This window comes from Lissotriton vulgaris, chromosome 4_1 (assembly GCF_964263255.1).
Source record: "Lissotriton vulgaris chromosome 4_1, aLisVul1.2, whole genome shotgun sequence".
Taxonomy (NCBI): Eukaryota; Metazoa; Chordata; class Amphibia; order Caudata; family Salamandridae; genus Lissotriton; species Lissotriton vulgaris.
The window spans coordinates 1,874,816,693-1,874,831,761 of NC_141691.1; the positions used below are offsets into that span (position 1 = coordinate 1,874,816,693).

At 42.5% G+C, this 15,069-nt stretch overlaps 1 protein-coding gene across 1 annotated transcript in view; it reads right to left on the reverse strand.

Annotated features, from left to right (window-relative positions):
• WASHC5 (WASH complex subunit 5) overlaps positions 1-15,069 on the reverse strand; it is a 402,037-nt gene that overhangs the window by 293,430 nt on the left and 93,538 nt on the right. Inside the window, exons 10-12 of the mRNA XM_086966205.1 lie at positions 10,196-10,323; positions 8,010-8,139; positions 6,556-6,668 (exon numbers count right to left, since the gene is read on the reverse strand). Coding sequence (XP_086822331.1) covers positions 6,556-6,668; positions 8,010-8,139; positions 10,196-10,323 — 371 coding nt within the window. The remainder of the gene's footprint in view (positions 1-6,555; positions 6,669-8,009; positions 8,140-10,195; positions 10,324-15,069) is intronic.

A 15,069-nucleotide genomic window follows, 5' to 3' on the forward strand; every position in this document is an offset into this window, starting at 1 on the left:
ATATGTGGGCATGACAACCCGAAAAGTCAAGACACGCATTGGTGAACATCGCAGCAATGTTCGCTGTAAGAAAGTAACCACTAAACTCAGCGAGCATTTTCTGCAGGCACATCATACCCCCAATGACATGACCTGGACAGTGATCGAACAGGTCAATAATCCCAGGAACAGAGAGAACATCCTGTTTGAAAAAGAACAGCGCTGGGTCTATAGACTCAATACACATATCCTGGGACTTAACGATCAAATACCTTGGGCCAGCGTTTTGAAACAGTAGCAATGATCAATATAAGGTGTTTTTGATCAATGGCACATGAGGACACCTGCCTGTGACCACCTTTTCTGTAGCTCTTACTATGTGAAACCAATATACCACACTCTACTAAAATATCCTGGTGTATTACTAACATAGCAATCCTACCAAGACAGTTATTTTTTAATCTGTTGAAACTATTTACCAACTATGAGCATCTATTGCCTACGAAATCTGTCTTGCAACTTAAAAACGGACTTCCGTTTTAAAAGCCCATTTCTGTCACTCCAGTCTCCGAGGCTTGCTTGCCAAACCTCGCTTTCAATATACATTTAAAATAACTCTGCCTCGAGCCTTGCGCGCGCAGGCGCACGGAGCTGGTATTCCAAGCCTCGTTTCCATTTCCCCGCCTCGAGCCTACCGCTCGCGGGAGTACTGAGCTTGCTTCCCAAGCCTCGCTATCAATTCAGCGTCTCCCATTGGCGGACGCCCGACGCCTCCCCCTCTTAGCGCCGGGCTTGCCCCTCGCTCAGGATCCACGAGATCCAGCGGGGGACAGCTAGGTGCCGAGTGGGTGCTGAGCGTTGCGGGCATAAGATCAACTCTTTGGACATCTTCTGAAGTTAAGTTTTTGTGTGTGAGATCCTGCCAGATCCCTTATACTTTCCGCTTTGTGTTTGTTTTTCCCTTACCTTAACAGGGTGTGCCATTGTCGCTCCCACCCCCCCCCCCCCCCCTGAATCTATGGGGCGTGGTTCACATTGTGTACAAGTGAGGATGTTTCACTTTTATGTTTTATTACTTTGCGTGCTTAATCAGTACTCAAACCCACCGCCAGCAGGGCTACGAGTATCCACAACGTAGCTCTGTTTTTTGCGCTACACCTCGGGGATTAATTCTCCGCCGCCATACTACAGGTAGTGTTATAATTACGGGCGGCCGCCTGGCTTCCCACACGGATGGACTTAGCACAGCTAGCCTCCATTTTCATTGTGCAACGCCCTGTGCCAGGTTACACTTATCTGGCTTTAGTTGAGGCCCATCACTCTGGTTTTTGGGCACAACTACTATCCTGCAATATCATCCATCTCGGCCACGGCCATTGATAGGTTTGTTAGCACGTATCACGCCACAATATTAGTGTAATGGCCATAAAAACATGATCAATAGTGATTGATTATTTTTGTTTATATGTTTTGTGTGTTTTTGTTGTCTGTCTGTCCATCATTTGTTTACAGACTTCTGGGCTCCTCGCAACAGAGGTAAATCCCCTAGCCTTTTGGTTTGTATTTTTAACGCACCATTTTTACACATAGTGCTATTTTTATCTTTCACAGCCTTTGGCAGGGTGGGCCTTAGCGCACCCATACCTGTTGAGGCAACACTCGCATACTGGTCCTGACGAAAGCCCTGTAAATTCACACACTTAAAGGGCAGAAACATGTTGACCTTCTCCTACAGGGAAACACCAGTATTTCTTTTGGTTAGTTTCCCTGCACATAGTCAATTTAATTTTAATATGTCAAGTTGACCAGCTAATAAATGATTTTTTGGGACAACCGCTGGCATTTTTAATCACACTTAACTTTTTTCACTCTTCACTCTCACAAAACCTGCTCCGCAGTCTCCTGGCGTCGCAGCACACTGGGGAGGTACTCGATCTCCCTAGTGGACCCGATGATGAAGCATGTCACCACTAGGGTGAGTGAGGGTTTCCTGAAAAAATCAAGTATTTTTTCTTGAAAGCTGGTCCAGTCCTTTGACCACTTACATCTGGCCTCATATTTTACGTGCTATATTCACTTCTTTAACGCCATACTGACGGACACTCTTCCTTTGTTTATTTACTTATAGATTGAAAGATTGCCACTTTCCTGCTCACATTCCTCCCACGGCCAAAAAAGACTTTCCCAGCAAGAAATGTAGAGTCTGTTCCAGAACAGATATTCGGGCTGTCTGTGCCCCTATGTTTTAAATGGTACCACACACAATGGAGTTTTTGAGGAGAAACAGTGAGTGTAAAAGTAAGCTAACTGGTCTGTATCGTGTTATATTTTTTGTTTAGATTAACCGGTTAGCATTAGTGTGATGTATTTAGTTAGAGTTGTTGTGTTAGTAGTTATAGTTTTATATCTACTTCCATTTGGCTTGTATTTTCTATATATATATATTTTTTTAACTGTGATGGCGGTGTGCGTGAACTGGTGCTTGGCTGGCGGTATGCGTGGGCTGGCATTTGGTTGGTGTAGTGCGTTGACTGGCGCTTTGCTGGTGGTGTGCGTAGGATGGCGTTTAGATGGCGGTGTGCGTGGACTTGCGTTGGTCCGGTGGTGGGTGTGGACTGGTGCTTGGTTTGCAGTGTGCTTGGATTGGCTTGGTGGTGTGTGCGAGATGGCACTTGGCTGGAGGTGTGTGTGAGCTGGCATTTGGCTGGAGGTGTGTGAGTAGTGACTGACCTGCTGCTAGCCAAACTCCACTGCACACACTCTGTCAGGTGCCAGTGTGATTGCTAGATCAGTCATGTGGGTGTACGAAAGTGATGTGCCCTTGAATGGCACTGTCTGTTGATGTGGGTGCTCTGATGTGCTGGGCTCGCGGCTGGTGGTGTGTATGGTCTTGTGTGCCATGTATGAAAGGTAGATAAATGGCCTGTAAAGTGGTTGGTGCCTTGTCGTGGCTTTACAGCTCATGAGCCGAGTCATTAGTTCCGATTTTTGACCTTTCAATTATGAACAGTGCAATTCATTTATGTGAAATCTCTTGTTAATAAAATATACATTTTTAACCTTTCACTCACTCTTGTGCCAAATCCAACCTGCATATGTGAGTACTTGAGGAATAGATGGTTGTGCAGTAATATTGGTCTTTTCTGTTTTTCTCTGCCAAGGTGTACATTGTCTCTAGGAAGTATCTACCAACTCTAGATATTAGACAGTGACACACAGGACAGTGTGCCTCTCGTGGATCCCAACAAGGTTTCTTACCCACAATGCCCTGAAAACCTTCAAATGTGACTAAAATCCCACATTCTCCCTGCATTACTGTGCCATATACTTTCAGAATCAGAAAGAAACCACAAATCTCCTACCACCCAGTGTTCGCCCTGGCCTCTCGCTATAAATACTACCTCACTTGTGTGGGTGCACCAAGTGTCGGCGACAGGGAAAGGCCCAAAACGTATTGAGGCAACATCGAATTTATCCATCACAAAACTACCTGGTTTTGCAAGGGGGTCACGTGCGTTTCTGGCCCTGTGTTTTAAAGCCGTCTTGGGGAACTTAGAAAACCCAGACATTTCTGAAAACTAGGCAAGTTCAGGGAGGTGTGGCTTGAATGGATTTCCCAATGTTTTCTTACCCAGAATACTCTGCAAACATCAAATTTAGCTTAAAATAACATTTTCCCCACAGTCTACCTCACTTATGTTGGAGGGTCAAGTGCCAGTGACAGGGAAGGGCCAAAAATGTGTAGAAATTGAGAGAGCACCAAAGCATGTTCATAAGCGGGGTTTTCTTTGCTTTATACGTTTTTAGGCTGACTCTGCTTTGGGCACCCACACAAGTGAGGTATCGCTTTTATATGGAGACCGAAGGGATTGCTCGGTAGTCGGAAATTTGTGCCTATGCAGTGATCCCACAAAGAAATGTGATATATTTAGCTAAATTTGAGGTTTGCAGGAGATTCTGGGTAAGAAAACATTGGGGGATCCACACAAGCCCCAGCTCTCTTGACTCCCCTGGCAGCCTAGTTTTCAGAAATGTCTGGGCTTGGTAGTTTTAAATACAATACAAACAACCTCTTATCTGGCCTAGGTAATTTATACAATGGTAATTACTCAAGTCAATAGCACTTTATTTCGATTAATAAAAATCATAAAAGCGATCACACAATTATATTACACACAGTAGTGATAAAAAATACATAAAAAGATGTAATCATACATAGTATACAGTATTATACATGATAAAAGACATAAAATCAAGTGTTGGTGATGCGGTCATCCACAGGTAAAAAATCTCACAATTCATTAGCAGAGGGATATAATCTGTACATTGAAAAAAGGGGTGTAATCAGATCTCCAATTGCATAAGGGCATACCTCCTATTCTTATTACGAACAGCAGCCACCAGGAAGCTGGCAACCCCAAACATCACCCTCGGTGTACTTAACATTTGTAAGAACATCAGTGCTGGTTTAACCTGGGTGAATCCCGCTTCTCTAAGTATAGGCAGTAGATGTCGCTTCCTGATATCCGAAAAGTGCTGGCAAAACATGATAAAGTGCAAGAGGCTTTGGGGGGAGACACTATCACAGCTACAAGGAGGTGTAAGGTCTGGTTTCCCCCACACACATGAGATACCCAAAGTATATTGAACAATGCTCAGTCTAAATCTGATCAGGATATGTCTATGCTGTGGGATGGAAACAATTCTGAGGTATGGTTCTATTTGTGAAGTAGTTTTCAGAATATAATTTGCTCTCACAAGGGGTTTACACATTTCCAGCTGTTCTCGTTCTTGCTCTACCATCCTCAAAAAGTTTGTCTTCACCCACTTCAAATCATTTTTATGCAACAAGTGCGGGGAATGAAAAAGCTCTGGTCGTCCCAGTTTGGCAAAGACATCTCTTATATAGCATAGCCAGGGTATTTTATTTGCTTTATCAAGTGCCATTACGTCTTTTAGGATGGCATGGTTCAGTGAGATCTCCTTGTTGGTCCAAGTCTTAACCCAACACGCTATAGGAGCTAAGTGAATAAGGCCGGAGATAAAGCTCAGTCCCAACTCGGTATGAATAGTATAGACAGGCGTTGATTGGGGAACTGCTAAGAGATTCCTTAAAAACTTATTCTCTATTTTTTGCAGTTTTTCCTGTTGCAAATATCCCCATAATGAAGCCCCACACAGTGCAATAGATATACATTTTGATTTATAGATGGATAAGAGTGCCTCCATAGACCTGGATCCTAACCGTTTAACAAAGTCCATTAAAGCAGATGACGATCTGGCAACTGCAAGGCATTTAGCATTAATTTGGGGGGCCCAGCTTCCCTTTAGATCAAAAATTACACCAAGGTACGTAAATACAGGGACAATTGACAAGGCAACACCATTACAAGAGAAAGACTGTATTCTATATGTTTTTGAGCGCTTTCCTACCACCATGACGTGGGACTTTTTACTGTTCACACTCAGATCTAACGATTCCATGAAGCCACCAAAGGAGTCTAAGAGTCTCTGCAGCCCCAGTCCTGTACGTGCCAACAATACCGCGTCATCGGCATAGAGCAGGACCGGGACTGCAGAGTTTCCCACAAGCGGAATGTCCTGAGTGGCTTTTATCAAATGTTTGTCAATGGAATTTATATAAAGTGTGAAAAGTAGAGGGGCCAACTTCCCTGTTAATTACTCAAACTGGACATTTTCCCAGAAAAAAACAAAATCTCAGCACAAAGGCTAAATTATTTCTTGTTTTTTTAATTTATCAAAACATTTTTTTTTCATTTTCTGTATTTTTATGTACTCTGTTGTAAATGTATGTTAAACTCATATACTCATAAAAACATTTACAAATGAGACACGATCATATCAACATTTCATTTGGAAAGAAACCCGAATTAGGTTCTCTCAGTTTTTATACAAGTTATATTATCCCCAAAAAAAGATTACACCATCATCCTTCCATTCTCACCCTTCATTCTTCTCACACATGCCATCAATCATACCACACAGAAGAATGACAATAAAAACAAATCTGTAATGGAGTCCTGCTCACTAAGCCTGCCCATCACAGTTATCAAAATCATGGTTAGGCATTCGCAAGTCCATCACATTTTTTTCAAGTTGGTTCTTTTCTTGCTTTGGTTCTTGGGTAGGACTCCCAGATGTATGATCACTGGTCTGGGTTTGGTAGGTTGCCCTATGTGGTTGCCGAGCACAGGACCAAAACACAGGTGCCCCCTTTGCAAAAACAGGTCATTTTGTGATAGGTAGGAGGGCACCTGCGTTTTTGGTCCCAGGGGAATCGACAAATCTTGGGTACCTTTAAAATCCCAAATAGCCAAAAAGGGGTAAATATATAAACGTGCAGCAGCCTAAACTTACCGATCTGGTTCCAATTTGTGTGATAGTCCATGTGGTGTATTAAAACTTCATGTATGGTGCTACTCCAAGTGATGATGCGTTGCATTATGGTGATACATGGGAAGCTGCTTTATCCTATGCCCCAGTGTACATGTTACCATTTATTAATGTATACTTTCACTCTATTGCTTCCCATTCGCGGTCATGAAAAGAACCTACCTCTTCCAATGCTTGAATAAGTTGCACAGTTTTCCTGCCAGCTGCAGTGGAGTCATCATAATTTAGAGACATTATTTGCTTTGAGATCTCCCTGAACCAAGCTTGCAAGTTTTCTGGATGGCAAACAGAAAAATAAAGAAAATGTAAAATAGTGTACCATACACAGGCTCTGTATTCGTGTTCTTAAATCTTTTGGGAAACCATGGATAGATTTCTCAACTATGATTCTAAAAGGTCCTTAGGTAATACATGTCAGCGACACAGTCCCTTTCTTAAAATGACATGCTTTACCTCATCTTGCATTCCCTAAGAGTACTCACGTGTTTCAAGATGAGGAGTTTCTATAGTTTCTTGTCATGCAAAATATTACTCTTGTCTAGAGCACACTTTGAACTTTGTTGACTCCAGTTGTCTGAAAGAGTTCAGGTTGTACATGCGTGTTTATGATGGAGCAAGGATGAAAGCTCTGAAGTTGAGGTTGAAGGCAGTGAGAATTTCCTACAGTGCCTCTCAGCGGGTCATAAAGGTGTGCCCATCAAATTCCTAGTTTTTGTGTTACAACTGTAAGTGGAGGGGGGAGTGTAAGATATGCCGATGGAGGATTTCACAAAGATGTGAGGTGAAAAGGGTGTACACATCTTACAGAGTGAAAGACTGCATAGGAAAGTGGTGTTAAGGAGAGAATAGGAGTAATTAGACACTCTGAAGACCACTACCCCTTCCACCGACAGGTGTGCAACCCAAATATTAAAACAGACTATCACTGGCACATGATATCGAAGACAAAATATTGAAACTAAAATATCAACAGATAACCCAATGCAAAATATATGTACCTTGGTCATATGTATAGCTTCAAGGCACATAGATGTAGAGTTAGGAAAGGTAAATCAAAACTTCCCAATGTGCACTTACCCTTCAATGTTCTGTCCACAATATTCTTGTGGGTCGATATTCTGGAGGTTGATAGTCAGTAGTTCAATCCACAGATCTTAGTAATGTTTCATTCACAGTTCTACATTTTGAGGATTTTTATTTAAATTGAAACATTTTCTATTCTAAATATTCATAACAAAATCATTGTTGTTGTTCTTTTATCTGATACAGCTAACAAGCATTACTAACACCAATATGCCTGATTTGTTTTAGGTGTATATTAGCTATTGTGTTGTATGTCTGGATACAATAAAAATTAAACTTACTAAGAGTCTCCCAAATACTAGTAGGTGGCACACTGTGTCACGCACTGTATTTTAGATCATGTTTTCATATCTCTTCTAAAGAATTTTTCTTATGGTTCTTCAGCCATGCCCCTTTTAGAGACTGTCCCATCTTTTTCATTCCACTTAAAATACTGGTATTGCTAAAATATCTTCAAAGGCTGAGAATAAAGAGGAGTGTTATGAATAAATTGGACTGTAAACAAAAGTGAATTAAGGTGCAGCTTCTCTTACCATTTTTCTCCACTCGAGTAAGGGGTTTGACACCCGAAAAAACATCAGCGAGTTCTGTCATCCTCTCTGAGCATTCTCTTTTATAACTTTCCCACTTGGTTTGTTTTTCTGATAACATCTGCTTGAACATCTATGTAGGAGAGACACATAAATAAACATTCAAATATATATATGCCATATACTTAATATGCTTAGGTATAAGTGAGTTATCAAGCCACCAAGGCCAAGTAGAAGAGAAAACAATAAGTTTCTCCATACCTGCTTGCTACATTCATCCTAGTCCTGCACAGAAAGCAATTAAGATGCAGACCACACCCAGAGGTTTTTAGCATGGCACCATGTTGTGTATGAATGTTTTACTATTTAAGTGTGATGCAGTCGTTCTTAAATCTCTAAATAGCCTGCTGACAATTTATAACTCCGGAAAATGTTCTGAGTATCTGACAAAAGACGTTTATGTTTTGCTCTTCCCAAGGCCCTGGAAAATATTGCTCCTCTGGTACTGCAAATTTCTGGGATCCACACCATTTAGCACTACAGGAGCACAGTTCCCGACCTTGGTCTTGCTCATAATCCTCCCTTTGCACTTACCCATTGTCCACCCTCTTCCACCTGGTTGCATTGTGGGACGATCGCCCTTCTTCTTTCAAACCTCACCTCCCCTCCCAGGACATCCATCCCGAGCAATCAGGCAAAGGCTGGAAGGTTGACAGCATCTTCCTGCAGTATCCTTGTTGCCTAGTGCTGGAAGAGGGGCTTGGGCCACAACCCCCTATCCCATCATCTAGACCACGGGTTCTCATCTTATCCCCTTCCTCTCCCTCTCCCTTTTCTGTGAAATAATACCATCCACCTAAATAGGTCCTTGGGATCATCATTTTTCCATCACCCTCATTACTTAGAGTTGGCTCTACTTCATACCTAAAGTCCTAATTGCATTCCTGAGTGATATATTACTTTTAACGCCTTCAATGCTACAGTGATTCATCTTGGATGCGGCACTCCCTTGAATCCCATTGTTCATGACGAGCTGAGCTCGTCATGAGCACACAAGCAGTGTACTGCATGATGAGCTGAGCTCGTCATGAGCATGGAAGGTGTTAAAAGTAATCTACAAGGAACCTAAACCTGCCTGGCAAGAATTGAAGCTTCTTAACTATTAACCACCTGTACAATTGGACAAACTGCTTTGATCATCTAAGCGGTACAAAAGGGGTGGTGATGGACGGAGCATCTGAACCAATCAAACACTCACACCCAGTCAACAGATCTGGGTTTAATCCATCACCGTTCTTTAGCCCACTCTGCCACCCCAGTTCAGACATGGCTATATGCAAATCAGTCTGACCCTGTGCCTCATGGGAACAGTCCAGCCCGAACTGCCAAGCCATGCCTTCCCTGGACCGTAAACAAGCTTCCGAGGACTGGTTTCTGGCATTCCAGCCGTCTTCAGCCAGGCTTGCTACCATGGATTTCATGAAGGAAATCGTCATTAAATGAAAACGTAATCATGACTGTATTATGAAAGCTAATATGCCCATCAGGAAATGAATATTATCCATTGCTTCTACTACACACAGAGAATTGTATTTGCCCTCACATTATAATTTTTTTCCCTTACAATCCCAGTTTTCAAAAGCATACCTTTTTAATCAATAGGCCACGGATAAAACACTATGGGCCCGATTCACAGAATGAACTTAAGACTTAACCCTAAACTTACTACTATTTTGGTATTCACAGAATGCACTTACTACTTTTGGCATTTACAGAATACACTTACTACTTTTGGTATTCACAGATTGAATTTACTACTTTTGGTATTCACAGAAGTTAGGATTTTGTCTTAAGTCTGTCTTAAGTCTGTCTTAAGTTTGTCTTAAGTCTGTCTTAAGACAAACTTAAGACAAAATCCTAACTTCTGTGAATACCAAAAGTAGTAAATTCATTCTGTGAATGCCAAAAGTAGTAAGTGCATTCTGTGTATGCCAAAAGTAGTAAGTGCATTCTGTGAATACCAAAATAGTAGTAAATTTAGGATTGAGTCTTAAGTTCATTCTGTGAATCGGGCCCTATATTTCTAATAACCAAAATGACACATTCAGGCTCAGAGTGTGCCGAGGCAAAAATAATCTGCAATTCAAGGCACAGAAACTCATCTCAAACACAAATATATGTAAGGTTACCTCCTTTAGTGCAAACTCGAACTGGGCCGTGTCCAGCAAAATTTGAAAAAGGATCTTTGGGCTGGTTTTGGAATCCATCAAAATCTGGTCTTTTACCTGTCGCAGGCGCTTGTTATTAGGATCATAAGCTAGAAGGAAGCAACAACAAAAGTCCTGAAAATACAGACAAGTGGAGCATATTGTGTACTTAAAAAACATTATTCTGTCAAACAGAAAAAAAGCCTGACTGTAATTTCACTAGTGTCACAAGCATTAGTCTATGTATTGTTGATATAAACGCACAATGAAACTTCAATTGTCAATAGAATTAGTACTAATACCCACATCCGGAGTAGATAAGGTTAACTTTATGTTAACTCTGCAGAAGACCCACTCCAAAAAACCAATGAGTACCTGCAACCGGTTTGGGTGATGGGAAGCATAGTATAAAATATTTAACCCACAACAATGTATAAATTAACACAGTTTATGGATTTGTAACACGGCACAGCCCCCAGCCTACTGCTCTAAAGTTATAATCAATGTTAGAGGGATTGCTGATAGGGGAGTGCAAATAGAAAAGAGCCTTGGCACTAGGGTAGCCCACATAGCCTGACAAGTAAATGAAATTACAATTAAGCCACCTTGTCTACTAAGAAGTATGTAGTGATATCTGAAGGAGACACCAGATGCAAGAGATAGCAAAAGTGTATACAGGACCCAACTTATAATGGTGGCCTTTGACTCTGCCTTGATCACCAGACTTAAATGAGCAGCTGAGGACAAACTAAAGTGGCTTGGCAGAGCTACTGACCCTGCTGCCCAGTGTGGCGTCTGCCAGTGTCAGATTGGCGGACCCAAACGAACTGAACTGTGTGCTGTACCGCTGGTTTCGAAGGCTGACAATGCCTATAGGCTAGCCCCCACTGCAAAAGCTGATTTTACTTTTGAGTTTGAACAAGTAATACGGCATGGAGGTGGAACTATCGGCAGAGAGGAAGACAACATGTAAACAGTGTTCTGCCTTAATATTTATTCCCTTGAAGGTGTGATGATATGTCCTGAAAGGTGTTTGGATATGGATGTAAAACACTGTTTTTAACTGAATACTGAGTAATCAAGTATCACATATTAGTCATTTACAAGGATGAACTGTTTAAAATATGATAACACAACAGATTAATAAACCAGACTTCTGCAAGGAGTAGCTCGTGAGCTAGTGGGCGCTTTCCTGTGTGCAGCCCAGCCTTCTAAATTAGAAGCTTTTGCTTGGTTGAATTAATACATTTATACCACACTTCAAAGGTGTGTATTCAAGATGAAAATGTGTATATTGTTTGGGGAAAAATAGTTGAATTTCCACTTTCCAATTTCCATTTCCAATTTCCTAATCAAGTATTCAAGTGGTTATCAGTAAACATATGTTATTCCAATGCCAAGATTCCCTTTATGGTGAGTGTGTGCTTTTAAAAATGCACATTTTTGTATGTTATATATTTAAAGCTCATATTTGAGTGATAAATTATGCAGCGTTGGGGAGATGTGTAATTACTTTGGAGCACTGTGACTATGGTTGTTCTGTATTACCCATGTAGAGGCATTACAAATTTATGATGACTTGTTTACCTTACTGCTGCCAGCCCTTCCTGATGCAGTGGGGTGATCACAGATGATAATCGTGAATGGGGATTCCAATAGAGCAGAGTTCTTTAATCTGTGGGGCGCGCCCCTCCAGGGGGGTGCGACACCATCCCAGGGGGGGCGGGCACTCAACCCTAAAATCTTACCTTTGTTGTCCTAGGCAGCGCAAGTCTTCACGCATTTCAAATGGGAATTTCTTTAATTAGAGAACTCCTGGTGACAGAGGGTTGGAGGGGTGAGGGAGGGGAAATCATTGGGCACGACGCGCCCATGCTTTTGTCAGCTAAGTGCTAACAGTGCACCGTCCCAGGAGGGGGTTAATTCGCGCTGAAATGCTTCAGCTACAGTGGGAGGCAGTGTCTCCTCTGCTGAAACCGAAAGCAAAGGAATAGACAGTCCTGTTCCTTTGCGTTCGATTTCAGTGTACCCAGCGCTCCTTTCTGTGTGGTCAGAGCACTGGTACTGGCTTCTCTGCCTGCTTGGTGGTCCCCTACCATGTGTGACACGTTCATTCAGCTATATCGTACCTCGAAAAAGTGTAGTTCTAGGACCTGCAGTTTCATTTGTTACTTTGTGGTTGGACTTAAAATCCCATCATGCAAAGTCCTGTTGGTGTGAGGCCACTTATCGGCTATTTTTCTTTTCAACTTTTTTTTTACAACACTTACTGTTGAGTTGGGTCATATTGCTGATTGCATCAGGTTATTTTTTCTGTGAGCTCCCTCCTATTGCAGGACATGTTTTACGTTACCATCGACGGAATATGTCCAAGTCCCATCACACACATGGCGGAAAGACTAGGATGAGCAGATAATGCAACATAGTTGGGTTGGATCAGTGGAGAAACAGAGCTTGGGTTGGGGGCATCCCTGCAGCGTGGACAATAACACTCATTTGTGTGCAGGATGTTTTAATAGGCATCTGCGGCATATCTGGGTACTGCCCCCTTCCCCTGTCACCAGGGCTATTTTGAATCCCAAAACACGAAGCATACTAGCACTTGCAGTTTCCCTATCCCACTATAAAGATGGCTTAGTGGTGTTTGCTAAAAATCAAATCTAGGTGATAATAACCCCTGTCGAGATACTGCAGCTCCCACTTGCTACCTACCTACAGTTCAGCAGGAGTAGTGGCACCGCGCCCTGGGCATAAAGGACACTTTGCTGCCCGAATTTTGCTATATTTGACTCCATATCTTTGGGTGGGTGGGGACGGGGGTTAATTCTATCCTACATTGCTACTACCGATGACGGCCGCAATCATATTGCACAATGGGAGGCAGTTACTTTGGTGTACATCACGGACAGTGCAGCTTTTCTGAGTCCTTCAGCAAAAAACACACATAAGCTTTACAAAAACACAGCCATGGGATGACAAAAAAAAAGAATAACCAGTGTCTGATATATGACAAAGCTTGATTGTGAAAGCAGGAATAGCCAAGCACAAGCAGATTAAGACTTCCTTTTAGCTTCCTTTTTATATGCTTCAAAAGTACCTTTAAGTGTTTTTTATATTGTTAAATGATCGAAAACCTAATTTACTTTATGATTTTGATAATGATATTTCTTTATATTTTTTCAGAATGTGTGTTTTACGTTCTTTGTACAATTATAACAGTAGCTGCGCCCGGCTGCGGCCCGGGAGGCTTGGTCCCTCCCAGTCGCCTGATAAATTACCGCCACCGATGTGCCATCGGTCATGCTGCAACGGCCCAATGAGCACAGCAGCTGCTCGGTGACCCTGACTCGTGAGCCAGCCAGCCAGCCTCTCAAGCCCTGACTTTGGATGACTGGTGCAGGTGGGATCCAATACCACATTGGAACCATCCATGAGCTATCTTTACCGCAGACGGTTGACGGTGTCCTGCATTGACAACGGTGAAAATCAGCCTCAGCTGGCATTAGTTACTGTTGGAAATACCACGGTCATCTGCGGTCAGAGTGGCGAGTTCAGGAGGAGCACGAGCTGCACATTTTAAGTTAAGAAATGCAGGCAGCAGCAGGAGGACCATCGGTAGTGACGCACATAGCCTAGTATTGTGAGTCTGCCTGATATGGCCCATGATATGTACGCGGCGGTCAATTATGTAGTGTACCAGATTCCAGAAATTTCTGTCAGGTGGCGGGAGGCCCAACATCTGAAAAAATTCAGCTGGGGGGGCTCAACCTACAAAAGTTTGAAGACCTCTGCAATAGAGTAATCTTGTCTGATTTAGACACTATTACAACATTAATAATATTAGTAGCTCTGTATCAGTTTCACTGAACATAAGAAGCTCTTATTACAGAAAAGGTTGCAGACCCCTGGATTAAATACTTCAAAACGTCCATTACAGTGCGATCCAGCTTATGGAAACTAGTGTCTACCATATGATATTGTTGAAATGCGTATAAAGTCTTGACAGTTCAAGAGTCTGTAAGAAGCACAGAGAAGAAAAAAAAAAGACAAACATAATTGCAGGAAACTTACGAATGTAAATCTAAGAGCAAGCATCGGAGCATGACCCCATCAAAGCGCAAGTGCAGGTGTCAATAAATGGTATCATGGGCTCACTCAACGACGGCCCGGGTTAGAGAATTTCTGTTAAGACATTTGTTTTTGTTTCTCTGGAGGGCAATTGCAGATCTAGCACTTCCACTGCCTTCCTGACCACCTTTCCATAGGATGCGATTTCTTCTGTTGGTGCCCATGTGGAGAGTCAATCTCTGTTTCAGGGGAGGGGTTTGCCCACAGGCATTTGGTGAGGTTTGTAAATCAAGTATAGCGCATCATCAGTACAGTGGGGATGGGTGAGGAAGAAGTAACTCATCACTCTCCTCTTCCTCCTCTTCATCATCATCATCATCATCATCATCATCATCATCATCATTAATGTACTACATTAGAAACCCTTGTGCGTTTCTAATGTAGGATCAGAGGCACAGCCACAGCCAAAAGGAGAAGGGAGCCTCTAATGAAAGTTGCACTGCAGAAGAGATACCTGAATAAAGACAGGCTGCATAACCGGTTGCACTTTGGTGATCTTGGAGCACAATATCTGTCAAGTTCAGGCCGACATTGTTTCAGGGTCTGACATCCGACATTCACTACCCAGGAGCTCGGACTACCATACTCTCTGTTCCCATTTCCGGGCCAAAAGAATGGCTTGAGTCTGGTCAGTCGTGATCTTTTTCAGAGAGGAGAGGTATCGGGGGAGAAGCATACAGAAGTCCTGAGTCTCACATAACCAGGATTCTTCACAGAAATGGGCCAGA